Source organism: Tinamus guttatus, unplaced genomic scaffold (genome assembly GCF_059628265.1).
Source record: "Tinamus guttatus ecotype Peru unplaced genomic scaffold, ASM5962826v1 Tinamus_guttatus_pri_ptg000198l, whole genome shotgun sequence".
Lineage (NCBI taxonomy): Eukaryota > Metazoa > Chordata > Aves > Tinamiformes > Tinamidae > Tinamus > Tinamus guttatus.
The window spans coordinates 112298-124481 of record NW_028288732.1 but is presented as its reverse complement, the minus strand read 5'-3'; the positions used below and the strand labels follow the sequence as shown (position 1 = coordinate 124481).

The 12184-nt window shown below is 55.3% G+C and overlaps 1 protein-coding gene across 4 annotated transcripts in view; it reads right to left on the bottom strand.

Annotated features, from left to right (window-relative positions):
* Window positions 1-312: 312 nt before the first annotated feature.
* DVL3 (dishevelled segment polarity protein 3) overlaps window positions 313-12184 on the bottom strand; it is a 29422-nt gene continuing 17550 nt past the window's right edge. The window contains exons 1-16 of one of the 4 annotated variants that reach the window (XM_088523827.1): window positions 11590-11639; window positions 10807-10876; window positions 7512-7633; window positions 7196-7302; window positions 6480-6615; window positions 6112-6205; window positions 5625-5694; window positions 5195-5334; window positions 4923-4999; window positions 4396-4463; window positions 3971-4021; window positions 3699-3848; window positions 2777-2908; window positions 2348-2515; window positions 1512-1724; window positions 313-1222 (exon numbers count right to left, since the gene is read on the bottom strand). In XM_088523827.1, the coding sequence (XP_088379953.1) occupies window positions 798-1222; window positions 1512-1724; window positions 2348-2515; window positions 2777-2908; window positions 3699-3848; window positions 3971-4021; window positions 4396-4463; window positions 4923-4999; window positions 5195-5334; window positions 5625-5694; window positions 6112-6205; window positions 6480-6615; window positions 7196-7302; window positions 7512-7558 (1878 nt within the window). In that variant the 5' untranslated portion in view covers window positions 7559-7633; window positions 10807-10876; window positions 11590-11639 and the 3' untranslated portion in view covers window positions 313-797. Of the gene's footprint in view, window positions 1223-1511; window positions 1725-2347; window positions 2516-2776; window positions 2909-3698; window positions 3849-3970; window positions 4022-4395; window positions 4464-4922; window positions 5000-5194; window positions 5335-5624; window positions 5695-6111; window positions 6206-6479; window positions 6616-7195; window positions 7303-7511; window positions 7634-10431; window positions 10514-10806; window positions 10877-11589; window positions 11640-12184 lie in introns of those variants that run through there. The other 3 variants (XM_088523825.1, XM_088523828.1, XM_088523826.1) reach the window with 3 other exon arrangements.

The window sequence follows — 12184 nt, the reverse complement described above, 5'->3', positions numbered from 1 at the left end:
GCCCAGGGCAGTGCCAGGCTCAAAGCTGGCCTGAGGCGGGCAAGGCGAGGAAGGCAGATGGCAAGCGGCACCATCGCTCCACTCCCCGGCGGCACTGAAGCCCTGGAACATTCACACATTAGCCAAAGGGCAATTATACTTGTTCGGGTTTAAATGCATCTAAGGGCAGAGCTGGGCCCTGCTCCGCTCTCAGTGAGGTGGGAAGGGCAGCGTGGCTTCCGCTAGGGGGAGAAAAGCAGCCATCTTCAGCGCCACGCGCGCCCAGCGCCCTTGGAGCTCCGTGTCCTCCTGCCGGGCCACGCTCCAGCTCTCCCCCCTGCGGGCGGCAGGCTCAGAGAAAGTCAAACACCCCGTAATTCTTTGCTGCTTGATAGAAGAAACACATAAGGGTGAAAAGAGAGAAGAGATGTTTAGGGCGGAAGGACCGCGGCAGCAGCGACACACGGGCAAGCAGCACAGGGCGCTGGGACGGATGCGGATTAATGGGGTTAGAGAGGACGGACGGCGGGAGGGAACGACCGTTGGCAATACACAAGTGTGGTGGCGGGCTGGGCTGGCAGGGCTCAGCAGGCCTGCACGGCCCTCCGCCCCGCTCGAGGAGGGATTAGAATCAAGGTTTAGTTCCATTTATTTTTTTTCCCTTTTTTTTTTTTTCTCTCGTAGTTATCAAGACCAAAAAAAAAAAAAAAAAAAAGACCCATAAAAACAAGGGGGTGAAGCTGGGGCTGGTCCTAGGAGACAAACGACGGGGATGGAAGGGGGAAGGAGGGGCAGCAGACAGACAGGGGACGGGCGCTTCACATTACATCCACAAAGAACTCACTGGGGTTGCCCATGGCCATTCGGAAGGACTGTCTACTGGCTGTCAGTTCGGGGGGCACAGAGGCCAGGTCGCGGCCCGGCGGCGCCCCGGGGGGCCCCATGGCTGACGGTGGTGGAGGCATCAGCAACATGGGGGGGCTGAAGAGAGGGGGGAGGCCGGGCGGCCCGTACGACTGCTGGCTGTGGTGGCTGCGGATGCTGTGAGCCAGGGAGTGCTGGCTGCGCTGGCTGTGCTGGCTGGCAGGCACCGAGCGCTCGCTGGCCGCGCGCTCGCGCCGCATGCTGCTCCGGGTGGTGTGGTCCGACTCGCTCCCGCTGCCACCTGACTTGGACTCTCCGGTTTTCTCTCTCTCCTTTCTCCTCTCGCTGCCACTGCGATTGGAACCGCTGCTCCGGCTCCCTGCAAAACATGACGGGCAAGGTTCTGTGACGCATCTGAGGAGCCAGGAGGGAAGTTTCCTGCACCCCTCCCAAGACAGGACTACAGCACAGTGCAGCCCAGACACCATCTCAGTCTCCTCTCAACTCTAATCCCATAACACTTATGGGATTCATCTAAATGAAGGCTTTAACCTAGTTCCCCCATGCGCAGGGTCTTGCCCAAAGGACCAGCTTGTTCTTGCTGCTTCCCCCTAGTGCACAGGACACGTGCGCAGCTCTGCAGGTACATTTGGGTCTTCTTCACTCACCTTCACTGTGCTGGCTGCCTGCACTGCCCCCTCCATAGCTGTAGCCTGGGTCAGGGAAGCCGGGGTGGGGGTTGTATGGATGAGGTGGTGGATACTGATATGGAAAAGCCATAGGCCAGGGTGCAGCTCCCGGGTGTGGGAGAGGAGCCAAAGTGTCCTGATCGGAAGCACCGCTGGAGCCATCGTGATCATGAAGAGACAGGTTAGCCATGTCTGCAAGAAAGTACAAAACAGCAGTTAAGGCAAGTGGAAAGGCAACCGGGGTGATGAAGCAGCTTCGTGGCCACCCTTACTGATAGGCAATGGTGGGGTACACAGCAGAGGAGAGGAGCTGGTACCTCCCTGTTAAACGCTGCAGCCATCTGTGCTTCCTGCCTGGATGGCAGCCAGGCTGCATGACTCGGAGCTGTCACTCCGAGACAGAACAAGCACAGAGGGAAAGGACCACATCAGAGCTAGAGCCTCCCTCGCCAATTAGTCTTCCCCATCCTTCTTATCTGAGCAGAACCCAAATGTCACAGCACCACTCCCTTGCCAGCAATGAAAGCTCAGAGCCTGGAGCCAAATCCAGGCAGAAGAGGCTGAGCCTCTGCTTTGGCTGCCCCAGGGAGAAGACTGTGTGGCACATGACAGTGCCAGCAGCGCTCCCAAATCTGGAGTCCCAGCAAGCATGACAAGGGAGCTAGGATATTTTTCATCGCTCTCTAAATAGGTCTGCGGAAGAAGGGGCCAAGCCTGACAGCAATCGCTGCGGCTCTGTCCCCAGCTGTTAGCAGGGCCCTGCCCCACCATCCTCTCCCTCCCAACCATGCCAAGCCCAGAACTAAGTGCCATACTGCCACAGAGGTCCCCGAAGATGTAGTAACACTGTTCCGAGAAGGTGATCTTGTTCACGGTGTGCCGGATGTAGCCAGCCTTCAGCAGATTGCTGGCATACTTGCGGGATTCACGACGGTCTGTGAAGCCCTCCACGTGGTGATACAGCCAATCCACCACATCCGAACCTGACACGAAACATTAGGGTTAAATGCAGCAAGAGAGGGGAGAGCAGACCCTGAAACAGAGGGCCAGCCTGGAGACAAGGCAAAGTGGGCCCAAAGATGAAAAGGTAATGGGCTTAGGGCTGAACCAAGGGCTCAGTCTGTGACCCTGGCCCAGTCAACAGTAATTTTATACTAAGATGCTCTCTTTACAAGCATTTGCTTGGGAAATTGGCCCCCTGCTCCCCAATCCCTGCGTTTGCTGGAGGCAGCACAGACACTTACCAATGAAGGCATTGGGGATGGTGATCTTCAGCCACATGCGGTCACGCACCTCCAGGCCTGACTCTGGGGAGGCCATGGCTTTGACAATGGTGGCCATGTCACTGTGGATGGACAGGTGAAAGTCATCGAGGCCTGTTGTGTGGAGAGAGGTAAGGGAAGCAGAGATGAGAGGAGGCAGAAGAGACCACAGGGCCACATGGAAGCATCACAGCCAGGAGGAATGGGCCAGGGAACAATACATCACAGACAGCCATGGGGTGCATGCTGGCCTAATCTCCACTGCAGCCCTCCAATGTTATGAGCTGCTTCCTCTTGCATAAGCAGAGGTTAAAATCTCCTCTCACCCAGACCCAGGCAGATGAGATCCAAAAGCTGCCATCTCAGCCTACACAGCTCAGCAAGGGAGTTCACTGCTCCTTACAAAGCTGCAGCAAGCTCCTGGCCTCTTGCTGCAGCTCCAAGCTCTCTAGGCAATTGTTTCTGGGTTCCGTTTACTAGAATCACTCAAAACTTTCAGAAACAGCCCTCTGCTCAACAGGCCCTTGCTCCATTGCAAAGTTCCTTGCTCCTAAAAGCCTTCTCCATCCTGCCCAATCCACTGTCTTGGCATGCGTTGTTCAAGGACAAACCTACTCCCCTCTGACCCTGCACTCTCAGCTGAGAGCCCCAGATCGCTCCCTTAGTCTCTCCTCCACAGCTCCTGGATGCTGTCCAGGCTCTTCTGTGCTCCTTAAGCAGAGACCAAGAAACGTGGCACTAATTCACCCAGTGGGAACTCCTGCTGATCCATGCCCCTGCCCAGTGAGAGCTCCCTCCCCTCAGCTCGGCAAACGCTCCCCACACAGACGTACTGCTCCCGTTAGGGCACAGTGCAGGTGAGGAAGCCGTGCAGTGCAGGGAGCGCGGAGGCACGAGAACTTACGTTCGGTCTCTGGGATGGAGCTGGTGATGGAGGAGCTGGTGGAAGTGATTGTGCTCATGGATGGACTCATACCGTACGCTGGGTAGGTGCCGGTCATCGCTGCTGTGTGGGACACCCAGGCTGCCGGGTCAATTGGCCGGATAGGCTCACCTGCAGGAAAGAGAAGGTCAGTCAGAAGCTACCAGAAATCATCCCTTCATCAAATGCAGCTCTGGGGGCGGGACAGGGACTCAGCACAGCCCATTTCATCCCCAGCATCTGCCGGGACTCACCCGGATCGGAGCATGGAGAGTCTGGCCCAGCCCAGATCCGCTGGGGAGCAACTGGGAGAGAAAGAAGAGAGGGAGGGTCAGCAGGAGAGGTGCAGAGGGAGAGATTTCCCCTATGGCTGAGGGGGGTGTTTCTCTGTCCTCTGGCGCTCTGAGCAAGTGACCCCCCTGACCCAGTGAAACGCGTCCCCAGCGTGATGTGGGAAGGAGGGCTGGGCTTATGGGCATTTTGGCTTGGGAATAGGACACTGTGGCCACCTAGCATGAGAGCTGAGCCCCTGTCAAACCCCGTTTCCAGTGCCACAGGGCATTACACACACACACACACACAAAGGAGAGGAACAAGACAACAAGCAAGTAAGTGCTCAAGGCAGGGCTCTCACATGGGCTGGGCATCAGCATTAAGGGTGAGTCAGCTATCCACTTACTCCTAGGTAACGAGAAGCAGCCTCGGGGGCTGGGGTCCCAGCACTTGGCAACAGTCAGGGTGATGGGCCTGCAGCGAAAAGACAAGAGTTAGGACAAGAGCCCAGTAGCACAATCCCCCAGGAGAGCTGAGGCAGAAGCTATATGCAGGCTCTCTCCTCCTGGGAGGGCAGAGAAAAGTAGCCAGCACAGCACCCTTATCCCCTACCACATGTGGACTTCCCTAGTGGCATGGACAAAGCAATGGGGTAGGCAATAGGAGCTGCAATCCTCCTCTTAGCCAAGCTAGGCAAAAAGATGACATAGCACCCCCAAAAGTTAGAATGCACCCCCATAGTTAACCACTACTGCGCTGGCTCCAGTTCTTTAGGTTTCAAAACCCAGGAACCAAAGCAATACTAGAAATACAAGTTCTGGGTTCCTGCAGTCTCAGAGCTGCTGGAAGATATATCTGGAAGACAACCTGCAGACCCCAAGCACATACCATAGAGCTGCCCACAGAAGTGAGAAACAAAGCCAGAGCACCTACCCAGGCTTGTGCACAATCTCCCGGAGCACCCGTACAGCATCATCATTGCTCATGTTTTCAAAGTTAATATCGTTCACCTGCAAACAACACAAAGGGATGAGTCTAAGATGTGGCCAGAGGCAGAGCTCCCCACTCAGCTCCGTAGTGACTCAGCTTCTTCCTTCCAGGAGGAGCTTCCTGGGTTTAGTCTGCCAGAATGTGCGAGGAGGCTTCTGGGTCTTTCCCTACTATTCTCCCAGGCTCAAAGATGGAAGTACGTGGGTGTGAAGTACCTGCAAGAGCATGTCGCCCGGCTCAATCCTGCCATCAGCTGCCACAGCACCACCCTTCATGATAGAGCCAATGTAAATGCCTCCATCTCCACGCTCGTTGCTCTGTCCCACAATGGAAATGCCCAGAAAGTTATATTTCTCTGTAGGAATGGAAGGAAAAAGAAATAAATTATCATAAAGCGAGAAGTGCAAAGAGCCATAACCTTAGACAAATCTTGTGCTACTCATGGTCACTTGCACACTTATCGCCTGGAGAGACCTCCCAGGACATGACAAAACTTGAGAGCACCGTGTTTCAGGACAAGCTACTTTCCCAGGGAATCCATCCCACCCCTCCCTGTGCATTCTTGCTTTCTCCTTGCTTCTTCCCCAACTCCCTGCTCCAATGCCCCATCCCACTCCACAAGGCTCTGGTCATGCCTCAACTCACCCATGTTGAGTGTGACCGTGATGATGTTCAGGGACATGGTGGAGTCTGTGATGCTGCTGAAGGATGATGACTGTAACAAACACAAACAAAGCATGAGATGTCTGTCTGTGCCGTGGTAGTATTTCCAGCCTCAGCTCCCTTCACATGTGCTTCCTACCACCCCTAACGCACCACAGCCACCACCCCCAGCTCCAGACTAAGGGTGGGAGCTTTACAGAGCTGTCGGCATCCGCCACAGCTCTTATGACCTCTCCACAGCCAGGACAAGGTCCATGGTCCCAGTTCTTAAGGCTAAGTTAGCTTAGGAAAGGTTATAAAATTTTGTAAGGTCTCAGCATTTATAAGTCAACCTATCCAAAGGATCTATGGAAAGGAAATACGTGCCCACAGCAAACACAGCTGAATGTCAATCAGCTCTGGAGAGATTCACTTAGCAAGCCCACTCTAAACTACATTTTCCTCCTGAGAATAGCCAGCCCTCACATACTCGCTCAATCCGTGGAGCCTTCTGTTTCCGCCTGCGCCGTTTGTGTCTCCTCATCAGGCGGGAGGCGCTACTTTGCTCTGTTGAACTGCTAAACCTACGGGCAGAAGTAAGAGTTAGCTCTTCTGTTGCTGTGGGGCAGCTCTGGCAACACAACAGCCGCAGAAAAGGGCATGAGGAATAGAGGACTCCAGGGGCAGAGAGGTAGAGCAACAGACAGGGGAGAGATCGTAGCAGAGGAGGTTGCTGGGTGAAATTCAAGAAAACAGCAGGTCTGAACAAGGACCCCAAACCACTGTGCTCTCTGGTGGTATCTCTTTGTGCTGGAAGGTAGAGAGAAGCCAGTGCTCCTGCAGGCCCTAAACTCTTACCTGCTGGTGGAGTCATCTTCGTCCGAGTCGAAGAAGCTGGTGGTCTCCAGCTCACTGCTCATGAGTGTGGAGGAGCTCTCGTACCCGCCCAGGTCTCGGCGTCGCTCTCCCTTCACTGTCCCATTCACCCTGGGTGCTGGGAAGCAAGAAGATTCAGTGGGATTAACACAGGCCACAGGGAATCCCTCACCTCAGGGCCCACAGCCACCCTCTCAGAAGGAGCCTGGCCACCAGACAGCCCCATCTGATGCAGCTGGCTCCGAGATCCATCTATTGTGGGATCCTCTTTGATCCTGCTAGGAGATGAGGAAGAGACTGATGAGCTAACCAGAATGAAGGCTGCTGAAGTCAAGGAAGGCTGTTCTAGCTGGTCCCTGGCAGACCAAAGAGCAGCATGGAACAATAGGAAGGCTACAGCCTCTGCACTTCTCACTGGGAAGGTCTGAGGCACTGCTGTCTCTTTCACTCTCCTGAGGTTTCTATGGGACCAGCCCCCCTTTGCCCCTAACAGCCCCTAACAGCCACATCACCAACCTCTGATGCCACAGGGGGCTAGCTCCAATCTCCATGACCCTAAAGCCTCAGGTCATGGAACAGCCCTTCTGAGCCAAAAAGGTTCTGCAGAATAGATGGAGCTGTCCCCTGTGTGTGGCTACTGCTCCCCATCGTGCCCCAGCCATGTGCTGCAGAGCTCTGGCCAGGGCACCAACGCTCACCATGCTCAGGCCCATCCTTCCGACGAGGTCGCTCTCTCTGCGATGACACCACTGAGTCTGTCTCTGTCTCGTTGTCCAGATTTTCCCGACTCCCCCCGGTGTTAGGGCTGTTGTGAGATAAAAGAGACAAACATGTCCAACAGGGAATGGTCTAAGCAGGCTCCCATCAAATTTGCTCCTATCACGAGGTCCTCTGGCTGGCTGTGACCCCTGCCAGTTTGGATAGGATCACCCAAGTCTCTGGTCTTCCTATCCTGACTGAGCACAAAGCCACCAAGGTCCCCAGGAAACCAGACCGTGTGCTCAGGTAACTTACTGAAAGGAGGGGGGCCTGGAGTCTCCGATGCCTCCTGTGCGCTCCATGGAGGGCGGCAGCTCCGTTTGGTTATCGGCACAGACCGACCCAGCATCTGAGTGTGACCCCTCTGCAGACACCAGCTGGAGGGATGAGAAACAGAGAATGAAATGGCTGAGGAGGCAGGAAAACATTTACGAATAACATCTGAATGGCCAAATGAGTCAGCCATAAAGCCTGTCTGGCCCGGTAACTCATCTCTGAGGGTGGCCAACAGCAAGTGCCCAGGAGGGGTATTGAATGAGGCCAAGTGTTTAGCAACATCCCCCCTCCACACACTCCCAGACTCCATCTATTTGTCATTTGTCTATTTTTTAGGGAATTCTTGAGCAGTGAAAGCCAGGTGACTAACAGCCTTGCTTTGAGTCTCTGCCATTAATCTCCACACTTGCACTGCACAGCTTTTGTGCTCAAACAAATTTTAGCAAATGTCCCGTGACAAGGAGCGGACTCCCCCCAGTGCTTACTTCAGAGGAGACAGCAACTAGCCTTTGGTTTTCCGGCTTTCTCTGGATTTTACTCATCTCAAGCTGTAGGACCCAGTAGGATTTTCATCTTCCCTGCTCCTGGGAGCTGGGGTGAGAGTCCAGAGCCAAGGTTGGCCTTCAAATAGGCTCCAGCACGTTGTGATCCGAGCTCCACAAAACCTTGGCAAACTCTTAAGCTGTGTCCGGTTGAGTGGGTTAGGCAGAGCCTCCAGCCATCCTCCGGGCCCAGCATCTTTCCCAGGGCAGAAAACACCCTGATTTGCCCCAGAAGGAGCAGGCTGTGGAACAGCCCAGTAAGACAAGGCCGCCGAGGCAGGAATCGGGGCTCGTCTATGTGCAGAAAACAGCTGCCTACTCATGTAATGACGGCAGAGGTCTGCTATAATGAAAGTAAGGATGAGCCATCATGGACAAGGACAAGGAGTGAGGAAGACCATGAAACAAGGGCTGGAAAGGAGCTGGTGAGCTGGTACCTGCTCACCAACTACAAAGCCGGGAAATGTGTCGGGAAATCCTCTGCCACTGGAACCACTCATGTAGCAAGGAAGCAGCAGCAGCTGCCAACCAGACAGGAGGAGGCAGGGCCCCAGTGTCTAGAGATTCTGGGCACTTCCCAGCATCACTGATGACACACTATGAGCCATGCACTGCCCAGCTCTGAGAACTGGGCAGATCATGAAAACGGGGGGCAGATGGAGCCCGGAGATTATCATCGGAGCAGATGAGGAAAGGTTTGCTGCCAGGGAAACATTGGGAAAAGAGCCAGGGATGCAGCTGGAGCAAGGAGGACAGAGTAGCCCCAGGAAAGCCCCAGTGGAGGGAGCAGACAGGGCAGAGAGTGCCCTGGGGTGACAAAGCTGCAGAGCCCGTTCCGCAGGCACCAGGACGAGCCCAGCAGCTCCTGCCCTCACAACTGCCTATCCAGCTCTTGCCTTGCTCTCTGCTCAGCCTGCCTCCTTCCAGCAAGGCCCCAGCACATGCCCAGCTCTGCTCCCAGCATCTTCCCGCTGACATGTCTTCCCAGGACACATCCCACTCCCTGGAGGGCCACATCCCTGCGCTGGCGGCTGTTGCCTGGGAGCCCTAGGGGAGAAGAGATGCAGTGGCCAGCATTGCCTGGGGAAAATTGAGAGTGCTCTGGGCTTGAAGGTGTCAAGATGAGACCAAGCAAGTAGGTCTGGAGTGCAGAGGTTGGATGCTGGCAGCTTCCAAACACAGCGGGAGGGGATGGAGGGGTGTTCTGAGCAGGGGCTCTGGCGCTGCTTCTTTCAAAACCCCTGGGGCTGGGATCTCCTCCAGCGAAGGTTTCAATAACCACCCTACACTTTTCCTGTCTCTTTCGCTGCTAGAAAATACTCACTTCTATTCAACCCCCCCATCTTTCCTGCTCGTAAAATAAGCACCATGTTTCTAAAATAGCCTCATTCCAGCCTGTCTGGCAGAAACAGCAAAGCAAATGCTCCCCTGTCCCCAAAACAACCACAGACAGGGACGATCTCAGCAGGGAAAGAAAAAGGGATTGCCAGGCACACAGAGAGGTCCCAGAGGCTGCTGGCAGTGGCGCTAACCCCGGGCAGGGCCGTGGTGCGCGGGGCTGGCAGCGCACGGGAACCATGCTGAGAAGCAGACCAGGTAAAACAAGCCATGGAGGGGGCTCCGAGCCCCCGGGGGAGCACATGAAAATGAAAGGCCGCTGGCAACGAAGCGAGGAAGAAACGTCCAGGGATGGAGGCAGCAGCAGCAGCGCGGATGGTGGACGAGGAGCAGAAGGGCCCCGCTAGCCGCTAGAGGGAGGGCTGCAGAGCGGCCGGCCGCGGCCCGCGGCCTCTTTGTGTGGAGCCGCGGGCGCCCGCGCGGCCTCCGCTCCGCTCCGCGTGCGCACGCGGCTCCACCCCGCGCTCCCGGCCCTGCCGGCCGGGCTGCGGGAGCTCGTTTGACAACAGGGCGCCTGCCTGCCCGGTCCTGTTCGCCAGCCTTCGCCATCCCCACCCTCCGCTGCCAAACGCAGTCGCTTCACTGCCCCCCAGCCCAGGCTGTTTGATGCGGGAGAGAAGGAGCATCAGGTCTTATGGAGCCTCATTTGCAAGAGTCTGAGGATTGCCCCTCATTAGCAGAAGCTTGGTGGCCCCTGAAGAAAAGGCACTAGGGTCTTTGTTCTGTTCCAGGGGCAGATCCACACTCCCCAGCCAGCAAAAACTGCAGCTCAGCAGGACGGAAAAAGGGATGATGGTCTATGGAGAGTGAATTCCCTCTCCCCCCCAAACAGAGGGTCCCCTTGGGGGCAGAGGGAGGCATGCGGGCAGGGGGCAGAGCATGTGCATGGCATGGCACGGAGGGAGAAGCTTGTCCTGCAGCTGCCCAGGCAGTACCTTCAGTCTCTGCCCAGGCAGTACCTTCAGTCTTCAGGGCAGTCAAATCCAGTCGGCTTCACCAGTACTAAAGTCACTTATGCCCTTTGCGCCAGTCACCGCGGTGGGACTTTCCTGGAAAGCCGACCCTGCCGTAGGGGCACACGGGTTACACCGCGGGCAGGCTGGGACCGTCACCTCCGCTAGGCACCAGTTACGGCGGGCGCTCGGCAGAGGCAGCCCACGTCCTGCCCGGCACGGGGGACCCGGCACCACGTTGCCGCGTGGCCATCCAGCCCATCGGCTTTGGTAGCACTACCGCGCGCTCCTAGTGCTTTGCTTGGCACTGTGCAATCAAACGATGGTTTTCAGAGGGAGTAGGAACAGGCAGAGAGATAACAAAGCAAGAGACTTGCTTACCCATGACACCACCCGGCCGTTGAAACAGGGAAGCTTGGCATTGTCATCCGAGATTTCTTCTTTCACCACCCTGCAGAGGGGAGAGGAGGCAGTTAGAGCTGGCACAGGTCTTCAGAGAAAAGGAGACTTTTGCCACGTCGTGTGTTTGCACCGAACCACAAATAGCCCAGACTTGGGCAGGGGGCAGAGAGAGGGCCCGCAGCTCCCTGCTGCTCCCTAACACCAGCCTGTCTCATGCCCTCAGCCGTGTCCAGCAGCCTGGGGAGAAGAAAACAAGGGCAAAACAGATCTCCCATGTGAACCCAGCTGTTCTGCCCCTCATTCACACTTTGATCAGTAAACAAAATTCAGACATACATTTTTACCAGTTTGCTTATTTCTAAATAAATACCTTCTTTGTAATGATCTGATCACATCCTATTTTAATGGCTTTTAATACATGAAAGTGAAATACATTAAACATGCTGCCTCCCAAATGTTATTGTCACTTTTTAATTATATACATAATATTTCGACATCGCTTCAAGCGTTATAGTTGTGCCACAATATCATGTTTCTGTATTACGCAAGCAGCTACATTACTACTAGTCTTCACAGCAGAGGAGTGCTGATGATTTTGTTTTTCCAGCAGCGAAATCTTCTGGTTTCTTTGGGGAGAAAAGCGGGTCATAGTCTGAGCAGTCTAATCCACTTCCAAGATGAGCGTTAATTCCTTTTGCACAGATGGAGAAGCAGGAAAAGAGCAGAAAAGCAGTTGAGAGGCCAGATTAAAACCCTGCCCACCTAATGCTTCTTCAGAGCGTGTTCCCCTTGCCCAAAGCTCCTGTCGTCCAAGATGGGCATCAAACATGGTCAGTCTCTCTGGGACAGGCATCTCCCCAGCGCCCCGGGCTACCTTTGCACACACAGGCTGGTTGTCACCTCCTCACTCCCAAGCGCACGCACCCAGCCCGGCTGCACTAGCATCCATTCACAGTGTCGCCAGTAGCCTGGACTCCAGCCAGTTCCTAGAGAGAGCTTCAAGCAGAGCCAATTTTCAGTGCTGCCTCCTCAGGGACAGAGTCCTGTCTGTGGGTGAAGGGATGGGCTGACGTATTTGCAGGGTTGAAGTGACCAACAGCTAAGCACAAATAAACTAATTTGCTTTCCTTGGGGCAGAGATCAGCTCCCACGCACACCCATGCCCACCCTCAGCTACAGCATCCAATGAAAAACAAACTCCTGCTGCCTTGAGCACTGATGCTCTCATCACTCCTATTACTCTGCTCTTGCCCCAGACATCCCAGAGAGGCGCTTCACCCCGGGAGTGGCGCTCTCCCTGCACAAAGCACCTCTCTACCCCAGCCGCTGCATTATTTATTGCTCTTTATCACCCAGA